Source organism: Stegostoma tigrinum, chromosome 14, assembly GCF_030684315.1.
Source record: "Stegostoma tigrinum isolate sSteTig4 chromosome 14, sSteTig4.hap1, whole genome shotgun sequence".
NCBI lineage: Eukaryota > Metazoa > Chordata > Chondrichthyes > Orectolobiformes > Stegostomatidae > Stegostoma > Stegostoma tigrinum.
In genome coordinates this window covers 4,907,981-4,933,435 of record NC_081367.1, presented here as the reverse complement: position 1 = coordinate 4,933,435, position 25,455 = coordinate 4,907,981, and the positions used below count along the sequence as shown (strand labels likewise).

Genomic DNA, 25,455 nt, shown 5'->3' with positions numbered 1-25,455 from the left:
GGGGGGGACACGGGGGACGGCGGGGGGACGGGGGACGGCGGAGAGGGGGGGGGGGACGGCGGAGAGGGGCGGGGGGACGGCGGGGGACGGGGGACGGCGGAGAGGGGGGGGGGACGGCGGAGAGGGGGGGGGGACGGCGGAGGGGGGGGGGGGTGACGGGGGACGGCGGGGGGGGGGGAGACGGCGGAGGGGGGGGGGACACGGGGGACGGCGGGGGGACGGGGGACAGCGGAGAGGGGGGGGGGGACGGCGGGGGGACGGCGGAGAGGGGGGGGGGGGACGGGGGACGGCGGAGAGGGGGGGGGGGGACGGGGGACGGCGGAGAGGGGGGGACGGCGGGAGAGGGGGGGGGGGACGGGGGACGGCGGAGAGGGGGGGGGGGGACGGGGGACGGCGGAGAGGGGGGGGGGGGGACGGGGGACGGCGGAGAGGGGGGGGGGGGGACGGGGGACGGCGGAGAGGGGGGGGGGGGGACGGGGGACGGCGGAGAGGGGGGGGGGGGGACGGGGGACGGCGGAGAGGGGGGGGGGGGACGGGGGACGGCGGAGAGGGGGGGGGGGGACGGGGGACGGCGGAGAGGGGGGGGGGGGACGGGGGACGGCGGAGAGAGGGGGGGGGGGGACGGGGGACGGCGGGGGGGGGGGGGACGGGGGACGGCGGAGAGGGGGGGGGGGGGACGGGGGACGGCGGAGAGGTGGGGGGGGGGACGGGGGACGGCGGAGAGGGGGGGGGGGGGGACGGGGGCGGAGAGGGGGGGGGGTGACGGGGGACGGCGGGGGGGGGGGGAGACGGCGGAGGGGGGGGGGGACACGGGGGACGGCGGGGGGACGGGGGACGGCGGAGAGGGGGGGGGGGGGACGGCGGAGGGGGGGGGGGGACGGCGGGGGGGGGGGGACGGCGGGGGGGGGGGGACGGGGGGGACGGCGGAGACGGCGGAGAGGGGGTGGGGGGACGGCGGAGAGGGGGTGGGGGGACGGGGGACGGCGGAGGGGGGGGGGGGACGGCGGAGAGGGGGGGGGGGGACGGGGGAGGGGGGGGGGGACGGGGGACGGGGGAGAGGGGGGGGGGACGGGGGACGGCGGAGAGGGGGGGGGGACGGGGGACGGCGGAGAGGGGGGGGGGGGACGGGGGACGGCGGAGGGGGGGGGGGACGGGGGACGGCGGAGAGGGGGGGGGGACGGGGGACGGCGGAGAGGGGGGGGGGGGACGGGGGACGGCGGAGAGGGGGGGGGGGACGGGGGGCGGAGAGGGGGGGGGGGACGGGGGGCGGAGAGGGGGGGGGTGACGGGGGACGGCGGGGGGGGGGGAGACGGCGGGGGGGGGGTGACGGGGACGGCGGGGGGGGGGAGACGGCGGGGGGGGGGGGGTGACGGGGGACGGCGGGGGGGGGGGGGGAGACGGCGGAGGGGGGGGGGGACACGGGGGACGGCGGGGGGACGGGGGACGGCGGGGGGACGGGGGACGGCGGAGAGGGGGGGGGGGACGGCGGGGGGGGGGGGGAGACGGCGGAGGGGGGGGGGGACACGGGGGACGGCGGGGGGACGGGGGACGGCGGAGAGGGGGGGGGGACGGCGGAGAGGGGGGGGGGACGGCGGAGGGGGGGGGACGGGGGGGGACGGCGGGGGGGGGGATGGGGGGGGACGGGGGACGGCGGAGAGGCGGGGGGGGACGGGGGACGGCGGAGATGGGGGGGGGGAGACGGCGGAGGGGGGGGGGACACGGGGGACGGCGGGGGGACGGGGGACGGCGGGGGACGGGGGACGGCGGAGAGGGGGGGGGGGACGGCGGAGGGGGGGGGGGACGGCGGGGGGGGGGGGGGACGGCGGGACGGCGGAGAGGGGGGGGGGGACGGCGGGGGGGGGGGGACGGCGGGACGGCGGAGAGGGGGGGGGGGACGGCGGAGAGGGGGGTGGGGACGGCGGAGAGGGGGGGGGGGGGACGGCGGAGAGGGGGGACGACGGCGGAGAGGGGGGGGGGGACGGCGGAGAGGGGGTGGGGACGGCGGAGAGGGGGTGGGGACGGCGGAGAGGGGGGGGGGGACGGCGGAGAGGGGGGGGGGACGGCGACGGCAGGGTGGGGGGACGGCGGAGAGGGGGGGGACGGGGACCGGCGGAGAGGGGGGGGACGGGGAACGGCGGAGAGGGGGGGGGGACGGCGGAGAGGGGGGGGACGGGGAACGGCGGAGAGGGGGGGGGACGGCGGAGGGGGGGGGGACGGCGGAGAGGGGGGGGACGGGGACGGCGGAGAGGGGGGGGACGGGGACGGCGGAGAGGGGGGGGAGGGGGACGGCGGAGGGGGGGGACGGGGCGGAGGGGGGGACGGCGGAGAGGGAGAGGGGGGGGACGGGGACGGCGGAGGGGGGGGGGACGGCGGAGGGGGGGGGGGACGGCGGAGAGGGGGGGGGACGGCGGAGAGGGGGGGGGGACGGCGGAGAGGGGGGGGGGACGGCGGAGAGGGGGGGGGACGGCGGAGAGGGGGGGGGACGGCGGAGAGGGGGGGGACGGGGAACGGCGGAGAGGGGGGGGACGGGGGACGGCGGAGAGGGGGGGGACGGGGGACGGCGGAGGGGGGGGGGGACGGCGGAGGCGGGGGGGGACGGGGACGGCGGAGAGGGGGGGGACGGCGGAGAGGGGGGGGGACGGGGACGGCGGAGAGGGGGGGGACGGCGGAGAGGGGGGGGACGGGGACGGCGGAGAGGGGGGGGACGGGGACGGCGGAGAGGGGGGGGACGGGGAACGGCGGAGAGGGGGGGGACGGGGAACGGCGGAGAGGTGGGGGGGACGGCGGAGGGGGGGGGACGGGGACGGCGGAGAGGGGGGGGGACGGCGGAGAGGGGGGGGACGGGGACGGCGGAGAGGGGGGGGGACGGCGGAGAGGGGGGGGACGGCGGAGAGGGGGGGGGACGGGGACGGCGGAGGGGGGGCGGAACGGCGGAGAGGGGGGGGGGACGGCGGAGGGGGGGGGACGGCGGAGAGGGGGGGGACGGCGGAGAGGGGGGGGACGGCGGAGAGGGGGGGGACGGGGACGGCGGAGAGGGGGGGGACGGGGACGGCGGAGGGGGGGGACGGGGCGGAGGGGGGGGACGGCGGAGAGGGAGAGGGGGGGGACGGGGACGGCGGAGAGGGGGGGGACGGGGACGGCGGAGAGGGGGGGGGACGGCGGAGGGGGGGGGGAGACGGCGGAGAGGGGGGGGGGACGGCGGAGGGGGGGGGACGGCGGAGAGGGGGGGACGGCGGAGAGGGGGGGGACGGGGACGGCGGAGAGGGGGGGCACGGGGACGGCGGAGGGGGGGGACGGGGCGGAGGGGGGGGACGGCGGAGGGGGGGGGACGGGGACGGCGGAGGGGGGGGGGGACGGCGGAGGGGGGGGGGACGGCGGAGGTGGGGGGGGGAGACGGCGGAGAGGGGGGGGGGAGACGGCGGAGAGGGGGGGGGGAGACGGCGGAGGGGGGGGGGGAGACGGCGGAGAGGGGGGGGGGAGACGGCGGGGGGGGGGGGGAGACGGCGGAGAGGGGGGGGGGGACGGCGGAGAGGGGGGGGACGGCGGAGGGGGGGGGACGGCGGAGAGGGGGGGGGGACGGCGGAGAGGGGGGGGACGGGGACGGCGGAGAGGGGGGGGGCGGAGAGGGGGGGGACGGGGACGGCGGAGAGGGGGGGGACGGGGACGGCGGAGAGGGGGGGGACGGGGACGGCGGAGGGGGGGGACGGGGCGGAGGGGGGGGACGGCGGAGAGGGAGAGGGGGGGGACGGGGACGGCGGAGGGGGGGGACGGCGGAGAGGGGGGGGACGGCGGAGAGGGGGGGGACGGGGACGGCGGAGAGGGGGGGGGGACGGCGGAGAGGGGGGGGGGAGACGGCGGAGAGGGGGGGGGGGACGGCGGAGGGGGGGGGACGGCGGAGAGGGGGGGGGGGACGGCGGAGAGGGGGGGGACGGGGACGGCGGGGAGGGGGGGACGGCGGAGAGGGGGGGGACGGGGACGGGGGGGGACGGGGACGGCGGAGAGGGGGGGGGACGGCGGAGAGGGGGGGGGACGGCGGAGGGGGGGGGGGAGAACGGCGGAGAGGGGGGGGGGGGAACGGCGGAGAGGGGGGGGGGGAGACGGCGGAGAGGGGGGGGGGGGAGACGGCGGAGAGGGGGGGGGGGGAGACGGCGGAGAGGGGGGGGGGGAGACGGCGGAGGGGGGGGGGAGACGGCGGAGAGGGGGGGGACGGGGACGGCGGAGGGGGGGGGGACGGCGGAGAGGGGGGGGGGGACGGCGGAGAGGGGGGGGGGACGGCGGAGAGGGGGGGGGGGGACGGGGACGGCGGAGGGGGGGGGGCGGCGGAGGGGGGGGACGGCGGAGAGGGGGGGGGAGGGGGACGGGGAGGACGGGGGGGAGGACGGGGGGAACGGGGGGGGGAGGGGAACGGGGGGGAGGACGGGGGGGAGGACGGGGGGAAAGGGGGGGGGAGGACGGGGGGAACGGGGGGGGAGGGGAACGGGGGGGGAGGACGGGGGGAACGGGGGGGAGGACGGGGGGAACGGGGGGGGGGAGGGGAACGGGGGGGAGGACGGGGGGAACGGGGGGGAGGACGGGGGGAACGGGGGGGGGAGGACGGGGGAACGGGGGGGGGAGGGGAGGGGGGGAACGGGGGGAGGGGGGAACGGGGGGGAGGGGAACGGGGGGGGGAGGACGGGGGAACGGGGGGTGGAGGACGGGGGAACCGGGGGGGGGAGGGGAACGGGGGGGAGGGAGGGGAACGGGGGGAACGGCGGGGGAGGACGGGGGGGGGAGGGGAACGGGGGGGGAGGACGGGGAGGACGGGGGGAACGGGGGGGGGGAGGACGGGGGGAACGGGGGGGGGGAGGACGGGGGGAACGGGGGGGGGGAGGACGGGGGGAACGGGGGGGGGGAGGACGGGGGAACGGGGGGGGAGGACGGGGGGAACGGGGGGGGGAGGAACGGGGGAGGACGGGGGGAACGGGGGGGGGAGAGACGGGGGGGGGAGGACGGGGGGCGGGGGGGGAGGACGGGGGGGGAGGACGGGGGGAACGGGGGGGGAGGGGAACGGGGGGAACGGGGGGGGAGAGACGGGGGGGGGGGAGACGGGGGCGGGGGGGGAGAGAGACGCGGGGGGGGGGGACGGGGGCGGGGGGGGCCGGGGGCGGGGGGGGCCGGGACGGGGGGAGGGACGGGAGGGGACAGGGGGCGGGGGACTGGCGGGGGGGGGACGGGACGGGAGGGGACAGGGGCGGGGGACTGGCGGGGGGGGGACGGGACGGGAGGGGACAGGGGCGGGGGACTGGCGGGGGGGGACGGGACGGGAGGGGACAGGGGCGGGGGACTGGCGGGGGGGGACGGGACGGGAGGGGACAGGGGCGGGGGACTGGCGGGGGGGGACGGGACGGGAGGGGACAGGGGCGGGGGACTGGCGGGGGGGGACGGGACGGGGGGGGGGACGGGGGGAGGGACGGGAGGGGACAGGGGCGGGGGACTGGCGGGGGGGGACGGGACGGGGGGAGGGACGGGAGGGGACAGGGGCGGGGGACTGGCGGGGGGGGACGGGACGGGGGGAGGGACGGGAGGGGACTGGCGGGGGGGGACGGGACGGGGGAGGACGGGAGGGGACTGGCGGGGGGGGACGGGACGGGGGGAGGGACTGGAGGGGACAGGGGCGGGGGACTGGCGGGGGGGGACGGGGGGAGGGACGGGAGGGGACAGGGGCGGGGGACTGGCGGGGGGGTGGGGACTGGCGGTGGGGGAGGGGGAGGGGACTGGCGGGGGTTAGGGGGAGGCGGTGGGGACTGGCGGGGGGAAGGGTGAGGGGACGGACCGGGGATGGGGCAGGGTGAGGAGATGGGGGAGATGGTGAATGGGGGTGATAGGAGAAGAGGGTGATTGCAGGGGATGGGTTGCGGGGGCATAAGAGTAGGGGAGCGGGGTTTCGGGGTGTGAGGGGTGGATCAGAGGGAGAGGAGAAGCGTAACGATGGTTGGGGTGGAAACATTGAGACTTAAAGGATAGTGAAAATAAATTCAGGGGAACAAAGAACAGTGTGGTTAAAGGTTGCTTGTATTTCTCAGAGTACTAATTACTCAAACACACTGCTGGATTCGGACCAGGAGGTGTGGGCAGGGTTATGGCTGGCAGTGTGGTGTAATGTGGTGCTAGGTGTTGAAGTTGGTTTGATTTGGTGGGATTAAAAGGGCAAGATTGTATGAACTTTTAACTTGAACACCCTTTCATGAGTTCCACTCCAGGATTTCAGGTCAAAATTCCAGGTTCCTAAGCCAGGCCAGTCCCAGTGAAGTATTGAACTTGAGTTACTTTGTCTTAGATGGAACATCAAACAGAGGCTGGACTGGTTTGGAAGAAGTGTTGTCATGGCTGTTGATCTAATTTTAAGCCTCCAATCTTCAATGTAATCTTAGAATTAGCCAGGAGCGCAGTGACAAGTGTTTCCCATGAGTTTCAGAAGTACCCTGCAAACAGACATTCTGAATAGTTGGCTCGGAAAATCAAATTTTCAGTAGATTTACCAGTGAATACGAGACCAAAGCTCTTGTTTTGTGTAAAACTATGAACTTTGTTCATGTTCCATATGCATGAGTCTATTATCATCGACAAACAATCTGTGAAGCAAGTTTGGTGTTTAAAATTTTTAAAGGCTGTGTGAGGGTATTGGTCTGTAGGTTATGTTTCAGAAAGGAAGTTGGAGATTGTAAGTTAGCAGAAAGGTTTTGGGATAAAACATTTGGTGAGAGTGGATGCAGAGGGTTCGGATGATGACATCAGCAGTTGAGTGGGTGAGTGCAGGTTTTTTTTTTCAAATCGTGGATTTATTGGGTGTTTCTTGGTTGTTGCAGCAGTATCTCGATGCCATCAGACCAAGTTCTGAAGAAGAGTCACTCGACCTGAAACAATGAATCTGCTTTCTTTTCACAGATGCTGCTAGACCTGCTGAGTTTGTCCATCACTCTGTTTCGGTTTCAGCCTTCCAGCGTCTGCATTTCTTTGCCTGGCGTGGCCTTTGATTTTAACACCTCCACTGCTTTTCCTGCAATGATTAGGTAACTTGACACAGATCCTGGAACCTAAATCTATATACATGTGATATTGGCAAATATCAATTTTAAACAAAAGGGTGTTTTGCACCAAAGTAACTTGTGCATAGTTTAGCCATGACCTGGCAAATGTGTAAACTGGATAGTTTCTCTTGTCTAGATAACACCTGCTGCCTGTTGGTGCGTAATGGGCGAGATGGAAGGAACATATCGAGTGTTGCAGACTCCAGGGGCTCGACTTGGCACACAGACAAATGCAGCGATCAGTACGTTAGAGCCAGGGCAAAGCCTCTCTCTGGCATCGTCTCTCAAAACCCAGGGCAGAGGGATCCAAGTAATGGTCCAGTTGCTGGATGGTGTACAGGAACAAATTGAAGTTGAGGTGAGAATTTTGTTTTCGCAGTGGAAATTGAGTAGTTTTGCTAACTTTTAGTTTATTTTTGGAAAGAATAATAGGAACATTGCCCATATATTCAAGAGGCATCCTTTATCTGCGGTTAGAAATTACAAGGTACAACAAAGCCAAGGTCCATCCAAGCTGCCCATCACCAGCCTCCCCCAGTGATAATGGGTATGACACTAGGGCACTACTGTGTTGGAAAGATTTGTGATCCAAGTTGCCTGCTGTACCCCCAGCCTGCCACATTTGGTCCACATCTTGTTTTCAATTTACTCCTTTGTTGTAGTGACCTGTTCGATCACTTGATTATAACTTCTTTGATTGGATTGTGCGTTAAGTTTTGCGTGACGTTGTTTGTTATCCCAGTGAGTATTCTAAAGATGGAAGTATCAGAAACATTTGCAACAATTGGTTAGGTGATCCTTTGGAACTAATTCACTAATGTAAGCCAACACCATAATGATAGTGCAGGAGAAGTTGAATAAATACCTGTAATCAAATAGATCATTCAAGTTGCACTAACTTCCTTGCGAAGATGGTGTTAATGGCCTAATTTTGATCTGGCTGAGGTACTGTATTTGTTATTTGCTTTAGGAATTAATCTAAGAGCTAAATTTGTTAATTTATATCTCCATTTATAAGGTGAGTTAATTATTTTGTTCTAAAAGTGGTATGTTCAGTGGTATGTTCTTTACCTATTGTCAATTAAATTTGAAATGCACTCAGAAGTGTGAAACTAACTTCTGTTGGTTAAACATTAAGCAGAAAGGTGACCGATTAATTGTTAATTGATCAGATGAGCAGAGAACAAAGTGACTAGAATGTTTCATTACACTGTTACATCTAGCACAGGATGTGTTGGGATATGCTTAGGAGCATACGGTTGCAAATCTAGTGAGCACATTAAAATTTGAGAGTTCGGTCTCCTTTACATTGTCATTGGCAGATTTCATTTCCATATGTCAATACTTCCTGCTCCTCCTCCTCCTCCTCCTCCACAATGGCTACAAGGTAACTCTCCTGAAGTTGCAAAGTCTCATTATTCAGAATGGCTTGTTCCAATCTTGCAAAAGCTTAACTAAGTTCATCACTTCACATGTAAGCTGCATTTATATTACAGCCTTTTAGTAATGTGCAGCTGGATCTGATCCTTTATGGGTCACTGCTGCTTGAGTATTTTTTTTTTAGTTTTGTTGATTAACAGAATGAGGGATATTAAGACATTCTGGCCATGGTTAGGGTGCACAGTGGACTTCCAAGGTCCAACTGAGTGATGAAGAATTGAATTATGAGGATAGTCTGGTAATTGACCTCTTCAACTTGGAAAAAGGCGAGTTTGTTAGAAATCTATACAACAGGAAATGACAGTCATCTTTTGCTGTAGTACTATTTCAGGGATTCTCAAAATAAGTGCCATGGGTGAAAGGAAAACTTGGGACAGATGTTGTGAAGAATGTCATCACAACACTGAGCAATATTTTGGTTGAGCCAAGACGCCATTCGATGCATTCAAAAACCTTGAAGACATTTAGGCTCTAGTTCCTTGATGTGGTGGAGCATGTTACCAAGTAATCTAGATGACCTGTTTTGTCCCATGTCCTGTTTTGTCGATTAAATTTTATAGTCCTGAGAAATGTTTGGTTGGGTAAATTGTTCCTGACCTTTCAGTGTCAGCTATCTCGGAACTTGAGATTGCAGGAGATTGGCCACTAGTATTAATATTGATATTTACTCAGCTGATATAAAATAATGTTTAAGCACGTTAAAGAGGGAATGTGGGCAGCTTCAGACAGGGAAGGAAGCAAAACTTAATGTGCAAAGCAGAAAATTCATAGAATTTTGGTAAATGTGGCAAAAACGTTTGACATGGGACAAAAAAAGCCCAAATATGACTTAGTGAACCTGAGTAAGAGTCATATTTGATTCAAAGACACAACTTTAGATTTTCCTCCACAAACACTGCTGGAACTGCAAGTGTTTCCAGTATTTTCTGTTTTCAGATTTGCGACATTCGCAATATTTTACTTTTAAAGAAGGAGTTTTGTTTCCATTAATGGTATGTACATAATGCTAGGAATATAGTTGAGCTGAGGATGCAGACTGACACATAGAAGTATGGTTATCCAAAAAGTTGTAGGGAGATGGGAGAGTAAATTTGGAGGTATATTTCGAACAGATGCAAATCAACATGGCAGTAATAACAATGTACATTTATATAGCACCTTCCATGGAATGTAATACCTCAAGCTGCTTTTACAGGATCATTATTAAAGAAAGTTGACACTCAGTCATCTGAGGAGATGTTAGATTAGATGTCTAATTGCTTGGTGTCAGGGAGGTTTAGGTGAGCTTTAAGGAAGGAAAGTGAGACAGAGAACTATAAGGAAGATACTCTAGAATTTGAAGCATAGGCGATTTAAGACATTACCACTGGCACAGTTTGAAATCAGAGGTACTTGAAACCTGAATTAGGGGAGTGTGGACATTTTGGGTTGAGGTTTGAGAGCTGGAGGAGGTTACAGAGATGGGGAAAGAAAAGATGATGGAGGGAGCTGAAAACTGGGATTAGGTCAGCAAGCATGGATGAAGGGCATCGGCTCAAGGCGAGGTACTGCAGATCCTGGAAATCTGTTTGGAATACAACATGCTGCAGAAACACTCTGGCAACATCTGCAGAGAGAGAAAAGCAAAGTTAATGTTTTCAATTAGTATGATTGTTCTTCAGAAACTGTTTTTCTTTCTCCACAGACGCTGCCAGACTTGCTGAGTTTCTTCACCATTGTGATACGTGGGGCTGGGACTAGCTAGTTAAGATGTTTGAATTTTCAAAGTTGGAGGGTAGTGTTAAGAGGTTGGATTGGAGTACGTTTGAAAGTTGAGACTAGACATGACAAATGGAAGTTTTTATGTCAGGAAAACGGGTAAAATCTGGCATTATTAAGAACTGGAAACAGGTAATCTCGGTGATTGATTGTGAGATCAGACTTTGTAATTACACAATGTGACACCAAATTTGTGAACAGAGTCAAACAAGAGTTCCACTGGATTCAAATTATTAAGTCTGTTTCTCTCCCCACAGATGCAGCCAGACCTGCTGAGTTTCTCCAGCACTTAGTTTCTATTACTTAAGATTGTTGCAGAGAGAGGGGTGGTGTTTGGAGTAAAAATGCAGGGTTTTGAATTCCTAAATTACACTGACTAAAAACATTTTGAATGCATCACCACCCCATCACCTGTCTGAATTTTTAGTTTTGGGGACTGAGGCTGGGCTGGTGGCAGACCATGCGTCGGGGGAGTTATTGATGGTATTGATCATAATTCACTAGATTTAGCATAGCTGTGGAAAAAGAAAAGGAAAAAATAGGAGTAAAAGTTCTAAGTTGGGAGAAGGCCACTTATCCTGTGCCAAGGAGTGATTTTAACAAAAGTGGACTGGAGCAGCTACTTGCAGAGTAAATTGGTGACCGAGCAATGGGAGTCATTCACAATTTGTTTCAAAGGTGTCAGGATGAGCATGTTTTCAAAAAGTACAAGGGTGGGACAGCCAAATCTTGTGTTTCCTAGATGCAAAACTGCATGCAGTGTAAAATGAGGCTAAAAAGGGAAGGCTGTGTCACATAGTAGTAGTTTAATGTTGCATAGAGCCTGGAACAGTGGCAGTGGTGAAATTAGAAGGGAAACTTAGGGAAGCAGTAAAGGGAACATGGAAAAATACTGGTAGGTAAAACTGAAGCATTCCTAATTATCCTGCACAAGCTCACAATGCGCAAGAGGATATCCTAAAAAATGATAGGGTCTATAAAGGACTAAGAACATGACCTATCTTTAGACGTGGATTGTGAGTGAGGTTCTTGAAGAGTGTTTGGCAGTTGCTTTCAGAAACAAGGGGACTGATGCTGATAATGTCGTTAAGGAGTGAGAATGTGAAAAATTGATGTATTGAGCATGATAAGAGAGAAAGTATAAAAAGTTTTTGACAGTTTTGGAAGTGCATAAATTGCCAGAGGCGCACAGGTTGTTGAAAGAATCTGAAGCTCTGACAATATTTTAATCCCCTTTGGCTACAGCAGTGCTGCCAGAGGATTGGAGGACTGACATATTTGTACAGTTGTTTAAAAGGAGCGAGTGATGATCTGAGTAAATACAGGCCAGTTAGTAAACATGTGTTTTGGCCAAGGAACCAATCTATCTAACCAAACTACTGCTCTGTCTGCGCCCAAAATCATTGTGCAGAAGGTTTATTGACCAAAACATCTGACCAACTTCACTTTGAAAGCTTTAATTTTCACAGGCTAGGACTGTATTTTGAAGGGTGTGTGACAAAGTACAGATGGCCTAAAACTAGCTGCTGGGGCTGTAGTCGAGATGATCCACTCAACATAAATGGTCATACACAGCATGTCAAAATACTTGATAACACTAAGCTGACCAATGTTTTTTGTTAAATTTGTAGGTTAGCGAGCAGTTCGAACTCTGCTGATAATGCTCTTTTCTTCCATAAATTAAACATGGTCTGCCACCAGCCCAGCCTCAGCGTTACAGGGATAGGATAAGGGTCTGAGTTTATTTGGGATGCTGTTTAGTGTTGAATAGTCTCTTTCTGCACCGTATGCATTCCACTTTTCTATGTCTCCGCAAATTCATAGATCTAAGAATTGCTACTGAGGAGTATTTGCTTGATGATTGAGCAGTCTGTTTGCATTGAAAGGTGTGCAGTAACATTATAATTATAATCTCTACTTTAATCTTATCTGATTTGGTATATTAATGTTCTAGTTGACTCTTTAGTGGATCTCTCCTTCCCTAGAGCTCATTGTAACTGTTAGCAGCTGGCTTTTTGACATCTGTCACTCACTTCTTGTGGTCTTGTGGAAAATTGGGATAAGCCTTCAACCCCTTGGTTCCTTGCTGTAGTTGAGAGAATTGAGACTCAGCTGGACTGTCGTCAGAAATCTCCTGATTGCTTGTTGGATGTGGAAAAACTGCTTAATGTGGCTCTCAACCATCAGACCAGAAAGCATCACAGAATCCCTATGGTGTGGAAAGAGGCCATTTGGCCCATCGAGTCTGCAATGACCCCCTGAAGAGCATACCAACAGAACCAGCCCACCCACCCTATCCCTGTAACCCTGCATTTAATGTAGCTAACCTGCACGTCTTTGGACTGTGGAGGGAAACCCGGCGCATTGAGCGGAAACCCGGAGCATTGAGCAGAAACCCAGAGAGACATGAGAATGTGCAAACTCCACGCAGTCAGCCAAAGCTGGAATTGAATCCAGGTCTCTCGTGCTATCAGGCAGCTGTAAAATCTTATGTTTAATCCCTGATTAATGTTCTCTGGAAATCTCAGTGGTACAGAGGCTGATCTGGTAGTGAACAGATTGTGGGTTGACTGTGGGGAGAATTAATAATTGTTGATTGTCTTCCCTGAAGAAATGATGTGAGCGGGAAATAGGAATGATACTTTCCAACTGTTTATGGATTTAAAAAAAGCTTTGGGTAATTTGGAAGGCGCATCACTTTGTCTGGTTGAAATCTCTCATGTCTGAGGCTACCACCTCATGCAGCAGTAATGATACACTACTTAGCAGCCAACATTTTTACATCAGGTGTCAAAGTCTGATAGTACAGCAAGCAGGGCTTTCTTCACATTGTAATATTGCTGACTTGTAGTAGCAGCGTCCTGGAAAAAGTGAGGTGAAGAACTTGTTAAATTGTTGCTTGGGATATTTTTGATTTATTTATTTTTTTGAAATGTCCCAGAGCATAGTTCAGTATGATGGTGGCATGCTACGTTCTGTGTGGTATTGTCTAGGCAGAGGATTTATAATAACCATTGACCTTGATGGACAGCTTGAAGTTGTGAACAGCAGGATGAAGGTACTGTTGAAACCCTGTGGAGTAAATGACACTGGTTTAGGGAGGAAAGCTGGTAGGAGACTAGGAGAACTACCTTTGTCCCCCCCAAATGATATGGCATCTTTTAATGTACTCTTAAAACCAGCTCCACCTCCCTGATTAACATTTTCCAAGGATGCCTGCCTCAGTGCTGCACTATAGTGCAAAGCTATGCTGAGACAATCAATTAAACCCCTGATTTTAGACCATGAGCCCTTATTTTTCACCAGTGTAATGTGTTCTATGTGCACAATGGAGATTGAACCCTGCATTTGTCTGTATACACACGTGAAAGTAATTCTGAGAACTAATTTAGGATTATTTCTTAGAGTGGTAGGGTGCTCATGGTTAGTACCACTGCCACACAGTGCCAGGGAGATTTGATTTGAATCCAGCCTTGGGTGAATATCTTTGTGGAGTTTGTACATTCTCCCTGTGTCTGCATGTGTTTCTGTCAGATGCCCTGGTTTCCAACCACAGTCCAAAGATGCGCAGGTTGGGTGGACTGGCTGTGCAAAATTGCCCATAGTGTCCAGGGATGTGTAGGCTAGGTGGATGAGCCATGGGAAAAATGCAGCGTTACGGGGATAGGATAAGGGTCTGAGTTTATTTGGGATGCTGTTTAGTGTTGAATAGTCTCTTTCTGCACCGTATGCATTCCACTTTTCTATGTCTCCGCAAATTCATAGATCTAAGAATTGCTACTGAGGAATATTTGCTTGATGATTGAGCAGTCTGTTTGCATTGAAAGGTGTGCAGTAACATTATAATTCCCAAACACACAGGTTCATTCGCTCTTTTCAATATTTTCCGTAATTTTCTTGTTCATGATAGCTTAATGATCTTTGTACGTGAACTCCCCCCCCGCCCCCCCCCACCCCAAGTCTAATTGGATGTCTGTTTTCTAGCTTTTACTGTGTAAAGACTTCTTCCATCTTTTATTGGTTCAGAATGGATGACCTAGCGTTTGCTTACATTAACATCTATTTGCTGCAGTTTTGCCCATTCAAGTAATTCATTGATATCTCCAATGTTATGCTTCCACCTCTAGTGCTTAAGATGTTACTTAATGTTGCAATGTCAGGTAAATTTGGATATGTGGCTTTCTATCAATCACCCAATTTATCAACAAATACGGTTAAGGCTTCACAACAGAACATTGCCAGATGCCAACACTCTCATTGTGCAAATTAGAGACCGCTTGTCCATTATCCCCGCTCCTGTGTCCTGACATTCAACTTACTTCCAAAATAAGTCAGTAATTTGCTTTGAGTTCTATGAATTCTCTTCAGTTATTAGTCTGTATGGAGTTCCATGTAACTAAGATACAGAGACAATCATCATCTCTTCAAAAATATTCAGTTGGATTTTTCAGGTGTGACCTACCCTTTACCTACTCTGTACTGATTACTACTTTTTCTGTAATCAAAACTCCCCGATTAGTCGAGAGTTTGTGTTCACTTACACTATCCTTCATTCTCGGCTTTAACCACTTCCTGCCAACACATGTTAGGCCTAAAACTCCTGGTTTTCCTCCTCGTAGCTGTGTTAAGAAGGATGTGCACAATTTCCCAAATCTAAAGGAGCACTTCTTGAGTCTAGAAAGCTTTGGAGAATAAAGGTGAAGAAGATGAAAAGGGCAGTTTTATAGTTTTAAAAAAAAAGTTCTGTCTCCATAAAAGCTTTCAGGAGAGGGTGGAAGATGTGGGAATGAGTACTTGGAGTCTGCCCAGCATCATCTAACTGAAGAATATTTAAAAATCTGAACTTCTGTTCTGTTTCCAGTATTGCAAAATATGATCTTTGTCTGGGGAGTGTGATAATGAAAATCTGTGTGTGGTTTCATCATGCACTTTTGTATTGTACACTGTGACACTGTAAAATGTTTAGCCGGAAAGCATTATATTAAAAAAATGTCCATTCAGTGTTCTAATGCTTTTTCAGAAAGTGATTAGAGTGTTACACTGCAGTGTGGTTGGCATTTGTTTGCAATAAATTTGTCTGCTCTTTATAGTATCACTGCAGGGAGCACTTTCCTCAGAGTCGCTCAGTCCCTGTCATTGTTAATTGCCTTTTGGAAATTGTGTTCATTTGGTGCTTATCCTTCACATTTTTAGAAAGATCAAAACTTGTATTTGGCATTAGAGTAGGTATTCCAGCAGGAAATGAATTCCTCATGCTTTGCCAGTGGCCTGTTTAAAGTGGCAATGGTACTGTACATTTTATAGTTATTCATTTGTCTGGAGGTGATGTTCAATATCTTCTGTCTGCAATGGCTAGTATGCTATCTCAGCTTCCATGATACTTGTCCGTGTGCAAGGTTAGGTGGGGCTTACTATAGCTGCAATCTACTCGGCGTGTATCTGGCAGAGAGGAATGGAACTTGTGTGGGTGTAGTTATTTTTTTGGACTGGTTGAACCTGTCTCTGATTCCCCAGTGTGTGTTGTATTAGTAGTAGTATGTTTTTAATTAATCCTGCTATCCATGCAAAGACCTGATGGTGGTAATCATTTTTCAGACAGAGTGCAATTCTTTATATGTCATCTAGGCCTTTTGGGAAGGAGGTTTGCGTATTTTTGCATCATGAGATAATACTGCATTTCCCATATTCAGATGCCTCCGTACATGCTATGCAAACTGTACCCTGTGATTCCTTACTTCTAAAGTTACTATACAGCAGACTGAGGCCCTAAGCTTATGCAAAGCATCTCAAGCCAACCTCTAGATAGTGAATGGCTGACCCTTGTTATCCTTTCTATCTCTGGATGGTTGATATTGAAAATCTGCCTGTTGGGGGTATAGTAGTTATCAAAGGTATGGTTGGTCTGTGATAATCTGACTGCCATGTCCACCTTGCTACAAGAAAGATTAGTGTTCTCTAAATGGTGAGAAGCAAGGAATGCTAGATGTTTCCAGATTTTTGCACACAAATTGCTTAAAAAAAAACAAACCCAGCATTTTCTCCATTAACATCCAAGTTGTATTTTATAAAAGTGCACTTTTAAGCAAAACAGAATACAAAATGAAATCCAATTTCTCCATAAAAATGAATGTATAAACTGGGGTTACGTTTCACGATGGGCCGCCAGCCCCCAGGGGCCCTTTATGCTGCTGAAATATAAACTGTTCCCAGTTTCTGGATGTGGGAGCAGTGAGTAAGTGGTACTTGAGGCCCTTTGTAGTGAGGTGGAGGGCAGGGCTAATCTGATGCTCGAATTTGCAGACAAATCTCTCAACAGTACTGATCCATTTCAACTGTGCTGCCAACAAAAATGGAGATGCGCATCGCAGAGGAAGACCCTGAAGACTAGACAACTTTAAAATGAAACAGCTGTAAGTGAGATGATTTAAAGCAAGGACTATACAATTTAAAAAAAAGACTAATGGAGTTTTGGCCTTGTTGAACGCAAAGTGGTGGAAGTTCATTTGAACCTGTATAGATTTCCAGCTGGACACCATTTAGAGCACTGCATTTAGTCCTGGACATTAAACTTTTGGGAGAATGTATCAGCCTTATGTGGAAGTGAGTGCAGACTCACCAAAATAACAGTTGCCTTGGTGACTTAAACTATAAGGTCAGCTTGCATGGAGTAAACTTGTGTTTCCTGGAGTATAGGAGATTAATGTTATCTAATTAAGGATTTTAGAATGATTAAAGGATTTGGTAGCGTAGTGAGAGAGAATTTCCTCTGATGCTGAAGTCCTTACAAGGGAAGTGGATGGAATAATGTTCAAGGTGGTGTTAGACTGTTGAGGGGTCCAGAAACACTTATTCACGCAAAGGGTAGTGTAAATCTGGAACTCTACCCTTTCCCTACCAAAAGACATTTGATATTTATTGGATAAGATGTTGAAGGTTACAGGGTAATGGTGGGGTAGGTGGAGTTAAGATCCAGATCAGTCATGATCTAATTGTGTTATGGGAACGGTTCCAGGTATTCTGTGATCTGTCTTCTTGCGTATTTTCATCTCGTTCAATGTGATTTTTGGTATTACTAGCCCGTAGAGAGAGGTTTTGTGGCTAACAGTGGAAATTGTAAGCCAGTTGTGGCAGCAAATCCTGGTAAGATATAATGATGCAATACAGTTATGGAGTTATACAGCACACGTAGAAGTCACCTGGCCTGTTGTAGTCTATGCCATCACCCTTCAGACCTATTTCTTGCTTAGTTCGAGTAGCCTTACAAATTGATTTCCATAAATTTGAATTGATGGGGGATGGGTGGTAGAGGGTCATTGGTTGTGACTTCTGTCGAAGTGCCTGTCTGATTTTTTGAGAGCTGTCTCATTGTAATTTGAAAAAAAAGCTTCTGTGCTGTTCTTTGTTGATCATTTTGTTTTAAGGATTTAGAAAGCATTAAGAAAAGACTAATGTGTCTGATCCCTTCCGGCTCATTTCTAACCTATTGTAAACAGAAGGCTACTTTAGGTCAAAGTATCCCAGTGATGTATTCGTAATGTTGGCACTATTTCTCAACCTCTTTGTGGCCTTAAGTGTTGCTATCCACTCCATCATCTTCCATAACCTCTCTTCCATTCTTCATCCTTTAGCATTACCCTCTTGTGATCCTATTCATTTCCTAGTAATGCATCTCCTCTGCCATAATACTTTTCCTTGTCCTGAACAATTGACCATTGTGCTTCAGTCCTTGGCTTCTTCTCACTCCTCACTTCATTGTTGCTTTTCTGTGATGTTAGGTGTGGACATGCGTTTAGCTCCTGTGCACATGCTGATGTTTACCTAACTTTTAACTGTCTGTGACCATCCTTGACTCCGTGATTGTTGATGTGCTGTGTGGCAGCCTAAGCAATGTTGCAAATGAGCTGGAGTTATTTTTATACTTAATGTCATCAAGATTAATCAATTTGGTGGTGACCAATTACAGTACCTCACCACTAGTTTCAGTTTTGTACCTGTTCTTTGAGGGTTCACTTCTATAATGATACCCTCTTTCTATCTTTTTTGCGTCTGCAAGGCATAATATTATTCCTACCATGACATGAGTGCTGCCAAGGATCTTCTGCTGTGATCTTGAGTTCACCAAATCACTCAATTTTATTGCCTGCAAACTATCCCTCATGCAACAATGCTAACCTATCATTGTTGACCTGTCCTTATTTGTAAATCTTACAACAAGTTCACACTAGATGTCTGAAGTCTTGTGTTATGGATCAGACTGGACCCACCCCCCCACCCCCACCCCCACCCCCACCCCCACCCCCACCAAGTATATTATGGAGATAGACTAGATCCTAACTTCTAGATTTTGTAAAAGGCAAGAGTGGGGTGCTGTATTCCAGATATGATTCAACTGGTCCACCACTAAGCTTCAGTCAAAACACAGTTTATTCTTACAACCCAGTTAAAATACAATAAAAAAGGGCATAACTTTATCTTGTTAAGTATTTCAATAGAATAAAGTATTATTTAACCACATTGTCGGCTATTCTAATATAAGTAGCGTGCCATAAACACACCCTTGGCAAAGGCAATTCAGTATCAATTATCATTCTCATGTGCAGTTCGTCTCCAGCCCAGAAGAAACAAACGCTAAAGGAAACAATTTTCCCCTTTCGATTTGAAAGGACTAAGACTTCAGTCAAGCAGTAGAAAACTAAAGCGTTCAGTTGTTGTATCCAGCAAAAACTTACTCCATTGACTGAAAGCAAAACTAAAGTTTTTATTTTTAGTCTGTGTGAACCTAACCCTACCCATTCATGATTCTTTTGTCTTTTTAAAAAAAATCCTATAGCGAACTCCAAGCCATTTACCAAATGCCAGCATGGACGAGATGTTTTGGCAGCGCAGTGATAACAGTTGTCTGTAAGAGAAACAGGATAGAATTCATCTCTTAAAGGCACAGTATCAGCACACCTGTTGAAATGCATGGAAACGTCCGGTGCCATTGCCCACCATGGAGCAATTGGTCACCCTGTGCTGACACTTTTGAAGTTCTTTTTGCAGCACCCTTTTGCATACTACATTACTTGTGTTTTAAAGTCTCCCAATAACCTCCCTCATCTCTCAGCAGTGGCTCAGTTGGTAGTGAACTCGCCTTTTGATTCATAAGGTTGCAGATTTGAGTCACATTCTAATTTGATACTGCAGTGGAAGTGCTACGCTGTCAAACACCTCATCCTTCGGTGAGATGTTAAACCAAGAACCTGCCTGTCCCGAAAGGTGGGCTGAAAAGATCTCTTGTTATTTTGAAGAGCACGGGAATTCTGGTATCCTGTTTAATGTTACCCATTAACTGGCATCTCTGTCACTATCACACTGCTGTTTGTGGACGTTTGCTGTTTGTGAATTGGTAGCTACATCTGCCACACTGCAATGATGACTACACTACAAAGATATTTCGCTGGTTTTAAAGGAATGACTGGTGGGTGTGAATCACTCTTGGCGCTCTATTTATCATTTACCACATCGAGGGAAATTGGAAGAGTTGAACAGAAATGTAAAGCTCAGATAGATGGAAAAGGCCCTGAGCGCAAACAGACCAGTCAATCATATGCCTTTTCAGCTCGCTGTCCTCTTCTGCAGTAAATGGTTCAAATACTGTCAGGCTGCTGAGCCACACCATGTGATATGTAATGTAGAGTTGCTGCCAAGTTCTTGTTCAGTGTACTTTCTTTATTCCCTATAAGTATTGGCATGGAATGGTTTTGAGAACAGAGTAAAAGAAAGTGCTATGTAGCTTTAAGCGAAACTATGCTTTGGAGATGCATGAGCAATCAGAGCCTCAATCTGCTGCCAATTGCTTTTGGATTGCTTCCTGCCACACACGATAACCAAAGGGTTCTTCCTGGACTCTGCTATAATGCAATCTTGATTCTGTCATAATGACTCTATATTAATGCTGGGGCGGAAGGGATGGGAATGGGCCTCTTTCTGGTACAAATCAGATAAGAGTAATAATAGACTGGATCTTTCTGTAAATGCAAGCTAATAAGAATGATATGAGAGCTAAAAGATATCTGGAGCTGAACAAGATATCTGAACAATGAGGCAAACAGTACATATTCTTATCATTTGAGATTTAAATGATAATTAACATTCCTAAAGGAAGAAAAAAGAACAGTGTGACTTGAATTCATCTGCTCAAATTCGCTCAACACCCATTTTAAAAAGAGAAATAATGGATTGTGAATGTAAAAAGGGAAAAGCAGAAAATGTAAGAGTTATCATTTAGTAGCAAATTAGAATTATTTTTCTAAGAAAGCTTCCCCTCTGATGTTCATTCTAAATGAAATAGCTAATTTTATAAAGGTTCATCCAGTATACAATGAACAGAAATTTCTCCAGTTAAATATTTCAAAAGTTGAAGCCACTGTCTTCTCTCCCTGTTCAAATCTCCATTTCGTAGTCATAGATTCCATTCCTCTCCCTGGCAATGCAACTAAATCAGACAGTCTTGGGTCTGAGTCGACCCTGTAACTGTGCTATCGTGGAGGCCACCTAGTTCCACTTATGTAACATCCCTTCACTTGCCACTGTTGTGCTCATTTTCCAATGAAATCCAAATCTGTTTGTTTCACTTCAACTCAATGTTTCAACCCATTCCTGTTGCTCCCTGACATTCAACCCGCTATAAATTTAAGGCCATTGAAAACCTGCTGCCTGTGCTCTTACTTGCACCAGATCCTTTCAACCTCTTATCCTGATGCTTGATGACATACATTGGCTTCTGGTTAAGCAACAGCCTTAATGTAAAGTTCTAAGCCTTTCTTTCAAATCCCTTTGTGGCTGTACCCCTCCCTATATCTGTTCTGCTATGGCTCCATACCCCTTTTTTGGAAATAATTGCATCATTTTTAGCCCTGCTGTCATGAGCATCTCTGATTTTAATTTTCCATCAATATTTATCTGGGCTGTAGGTCTTGGAATTCCTTCTTGTACCTCCTCTGACCCTCTCCCTTTCTCTCTTTGAGACCTTTCTTAAAACAAAGTTATTTGATCAAGCATAACAAAGTGTGAAGCAGGATGAACACGGCAGGCCACGCAGCATCTTAAGACCACAAAAGCTGATGTTTCGGGCCTAGACTGCTGTCTATGAATGTGACTTGGTGCCATGCTTTGTTTTATGATGTTTTTCTGAAGCCTTGTGGTACTTTAACAATGTAGTCATACGTGCACTGTATGCATACGTTATTGCTTGATTTGCTGCATTCCAGATATCTCCAATTAATGAAGCAGTCATTGATTAGACATCATTTATCTCATTACAGTTTGCTTTAAACAAATTGGCTGCCAGATTTCTAAATTGTGGCAATAATTCTATTGCAAAAAAGTAGTTTCATGTTTACAATCCTCTCAATTAGTGATAGCATGTAGTAAGACTTGACTGGATATATATAAACAGTGTTCCTGTGGGCGTGTAGTTTTTTAACTCTCATACCTCATCTGAATTTTTCTGGTGTTCCAAACAAAAAAATGTTTCTTTGTTTTTGTCCTGATTTTTCTTTCAATTTCCTGAGTTTAGCTTGTTTTTGGAGTTCAATTCCTGACTTTTTGACAATAGAATCAAAATAAAACTGAAATCTTAAATTGGTAGTAGAAAATGACTGCCGTGTTCAATGATTTGGGCATTTGTGGTACTTTGATGCCTTTATTGATAATAGCCTTGAGATTTGGGATTAATGTTTTCATTGTATATTCTTTAACAGCTAAGCTTCTGGAGTTTGTGAGAAAGCAGTGGGAGGCTAGCTTTTGTGATTGTTCATTCAAGCATCTGGTTCAGAACTATTGTAAAAAACACACTGAAATGAATCATTTGCTTGAAATTTTCAGAATTTTTTGCATTGTTGAGATTAACTCTTAACATGCCTTGGTATCTGTCTTCATTCATTGCAATAAATAAACTTGCTTTACATGGCACTTTTGACATAGTAAAACATTTCCAAGGAGTTTCACATGAACCATTTGACATCTTGCCCTTTTGGGAGACATTGGGACAAGTGACTAAAAGCTTAGTCAAAGAGCTTTTCCGAAGAATCTTAAAGGAGGAGACAGATACATGGAAGTGATCAGGAAGAAAGACTTGGGTCTTGGATATTTGTAGGGCCAACCACCGATAGTGGAATGAAGGGATGGTGTGGACAGATTTCTTTCACGTCTGAGGATTAGCGAATGGTATTGAGCACTGCAATCATTAGGGAATATCCTGACCGTATTTGTGTACAGCAAGACTTCGTCGACATTCAGGCTGATAAATGACTAATAACATCTTCTCCACATAATTGTTAGGCAATGACACCTTCACCAAGAGAGAATTGCTCATCATATATAAATTTAGAAAAGAAAAGCATTAATTCCCTGCTTGCAAAAGGCACAACAGCAGGAGGGTGCAGCTTTAAAGTAATTGCAAAAGAAGCAAGGGTGATGTGAGAAAAATCTTTTTCATACAGTGAGTAGTTAGGATATGGAATGTACTACTTGGAAAAAATGGTGGAAACAGGTTCATAAGTATTCAGGAGATTATTGGCTAGGGATTCTGTGCAAAGGCATTGAGAAAAAGACAGGAGATTGGCATTGGATAATTAAACTCATTTAAAGAAACTGTGCTGGCTGAATGGCCCCCTTCTGCATCATAACAATTCTGTGGTGATGTTAGAATCTTGTGCATGAATTGTATGGGTTGTTTAATTCAGGAGTTTTACAATGATTAGCAAATGTTCTGATTTCTGTTCTTGTTCAGCATTTGACTGATTGTTGTATCTCAGCTTCCTAAGTTTGTGCAGTGTGCTCTGTAAATTTCCTTTGCTATGAAATTTCTGTCCTGCCATCTTGCTTTCTTTGTCACTTTCCTTATCATATCATATTAGAGCCAATGACTGAGTATTCTTTACGCATGTTGCCTGACTTGATGAAAGTGTCCACTGTTTCCTGCTTTTATGTCAACACGGTATCAGCCATAGCTCAGAGGGGTAATTCTTGCATTTAAGACAACATTGTAGATTCAAAGCTCACTGTGGAGACTTGAGCATGTAATCTGGGCAGTAGTATGCAGTATCGTACTGAGTGCGTGCTGTGCAGTTGGAGGTGGTGTCGGCTAGATTGGTGACTCTGTTGTTACCTCTCAGGCAGATGTAATGGATCTTATGGCAGTATTTTGAAGAAGAGCAGATGAATTCTGCCTGCTGCGCTGGCCAGTATTTATCTGCCAATCGGCATCACGGAAACAGTTTGTGCTACATTCAATCTCCCAAGCAGCAAAGTTGATTGTATTTTCTTTCAGAGATGTGAATGCAGCCACTGAAATGAGTTTGAAGGGTGAAGTGGTTTGAAACATCTTGAGGTGTTGTAAGGAGTTTTATAAATCCAAGTTTTACTTTTTTGAACCAATAATCTCGTGTTACAGATTGTGATTTTTGCCTCTAGTTGTGTCAAAATTATTGAGGCCCTGCTTTATATTGCTTTTATTTTTTGTGTAGGATATGTGCAGTTTTCTGTTCCTTGTGCAGAAAAAGCTGTGTCAATGTTTCATGCTGCTGTAGGTCATTGAACTAGTTGGGTGTTGGCTGTCTTTATTGGAGAACAGGGAATAAGGACCTTTGGGATTTCCTGGGGTTACGGAGTCATGGTATTCATGGTCAGGCCAGCTCCTCTGCAAAGATCTCCATAATTGTGGTCAAATGATTCAGAACAGCATGGCTGGAATCATTACTGCTTACATGGTATAATGGTTATATAGTACTTCTACCAACATTGGTAGGGCTTGCAGCTGTAAATGTCTTCAGTTTGGAAATTCTGCAAACAAATAGTGGCAGCAGGCTTTGGCAAACTTACATGCTTCAATAAAGGGTAACTGACCACTGTTACATGTTTGCATACCCAAAGCTGATACATTAGTGATGTGAGATAAATACCAGCACTTTGAGATCCAGCTGAGTGTGCTTTATAGACACCCTGCATACTGCAGACTTTGAGATGTGTCTATTTGCGTGATGCATAATGGTGCATGACTGAAAAACCACGTTTTTTCCGGGTAGTAGCCTGTGTCCCATTGGACTGTTGAGATGTGTAGAGTTTGTGAGGTTCTTTGTGCTGCCTAGCCTGACAATTGTACCTGAACTGAGCAGTTTTCTTTGCATTAACAAGGACAGAGTGCTCCTGTGTGTACACATACGCTTGCAAGCTGTCTGTTTGGTTTCTGTAGGTACTAATATGTAGTTGTGCTATAATTATGTTGTGTTGCAGGAACAGTTGGATTATCCTGCTTTTTGTTCCCCAATTAATAAACTTCTTAAATGTTTGGTGATTTTTGGCATGACTTCATATTGCACTGTCAATGATTTAAATTGTGTTTAATAGGAAAACGGTGCTTTGCATGTGTGTATGGGGATTAATGTTCAAAGCTGTTTAACCATGCTACTGGAGGAATAATTTTAAATAGCTGAGTACTGCGTGTACAATGATCTGTATTTTCACCAGATGAGCTCCATTTTACCTGTTGATGATGTAGCTGTACTGAGAGGCAGGTTAGTCTAATTTTGTAAGGTGTGTTCTTTCCGACCCCCCCCCCCCCCCCATCCATCTTGAAAAGTGAACTTTGAGTCATTTTCCTCCAACATCTACAGTTTGATTTTCATCACTTGTGCAGGTTTTCTCGTTCCCTTTTTTAAAGGGGATAGAAGCTGTGAGCAAGTTGAATGTAAAAGGCTTATTTTGAGTAGAACACCACAGTACAGATGTTTCAACACTGTTTGATTTAGAAAACAGTTGTAGTTTCTAGCATTCGCCTTCTTAATTGCTTTTTAACCCAGGCATTTTTGGTTGATGTTCCAGCTGTTGGGAACAAAATTTCAAATGCACAACAGCACACGTGTTCTGACTCCCAGAATATCATGTCATGTGTTGCAGTGGAAGGGTCTTGTGACGACTTGGATGAAAGGTTGTGCTTGTGTCCCGAATTCATGCATGAGGCTGCCTTGAAATTTACCGTTTAGTAGATGTTTTTACATGACATTAGTATGAATTTGGCCTCTGCTACAAGACTTTGATGACTTTGTAGAGAAACTGCACCTTAATGAATGATGATGAATGCTTTGAGAAAAGTTCAGTCTGGTTTTGATGAGTAAAGAGAGTTAAATTCTGTAGGTGGGGTGTTGGC

General features: G+C 50.3%; 1 protein-coding gene across 6 annotated transcripts in view; it reads left to right on the top strand.

The window, feature by feature from the left end:
- The first annotated feature begins 5,986 nt into the window (after window positions 1–5,986).
- The window catches only part of farp2 (FERM, RhoGEF and pleckstrin domain protein 2), a 145,670-nt gene continuing 126,201 nt past the window's right edge, over window positions 5,987–25,455 (top strand). For 2 of the 6 annotated variants that reach the window (XM_059650946.1, XM_059650944.1), the window contains exons 1-2: window positions 6,837–7,049; window positions 7,204–7,425. In XM_059650946.1, the coding sequence (XP_059506929.1) occupies window positions 7,231–7,425 (195 nt within the window). In that variant the 5' untranslated portion in view covers window positions 6,837–7,049; window positions 7,204–7,230. Of the gene's footprint in view, window positions 6,786–6,829; window positions 7,050–7,203; window positions 7,426–25,455 lie in introns of those variants that run through there. The other 4 variants (XM_059650943.1, XM_059650947.1, XM_059650945.1 and 1 more) reach the window with 4 other exon arrangements.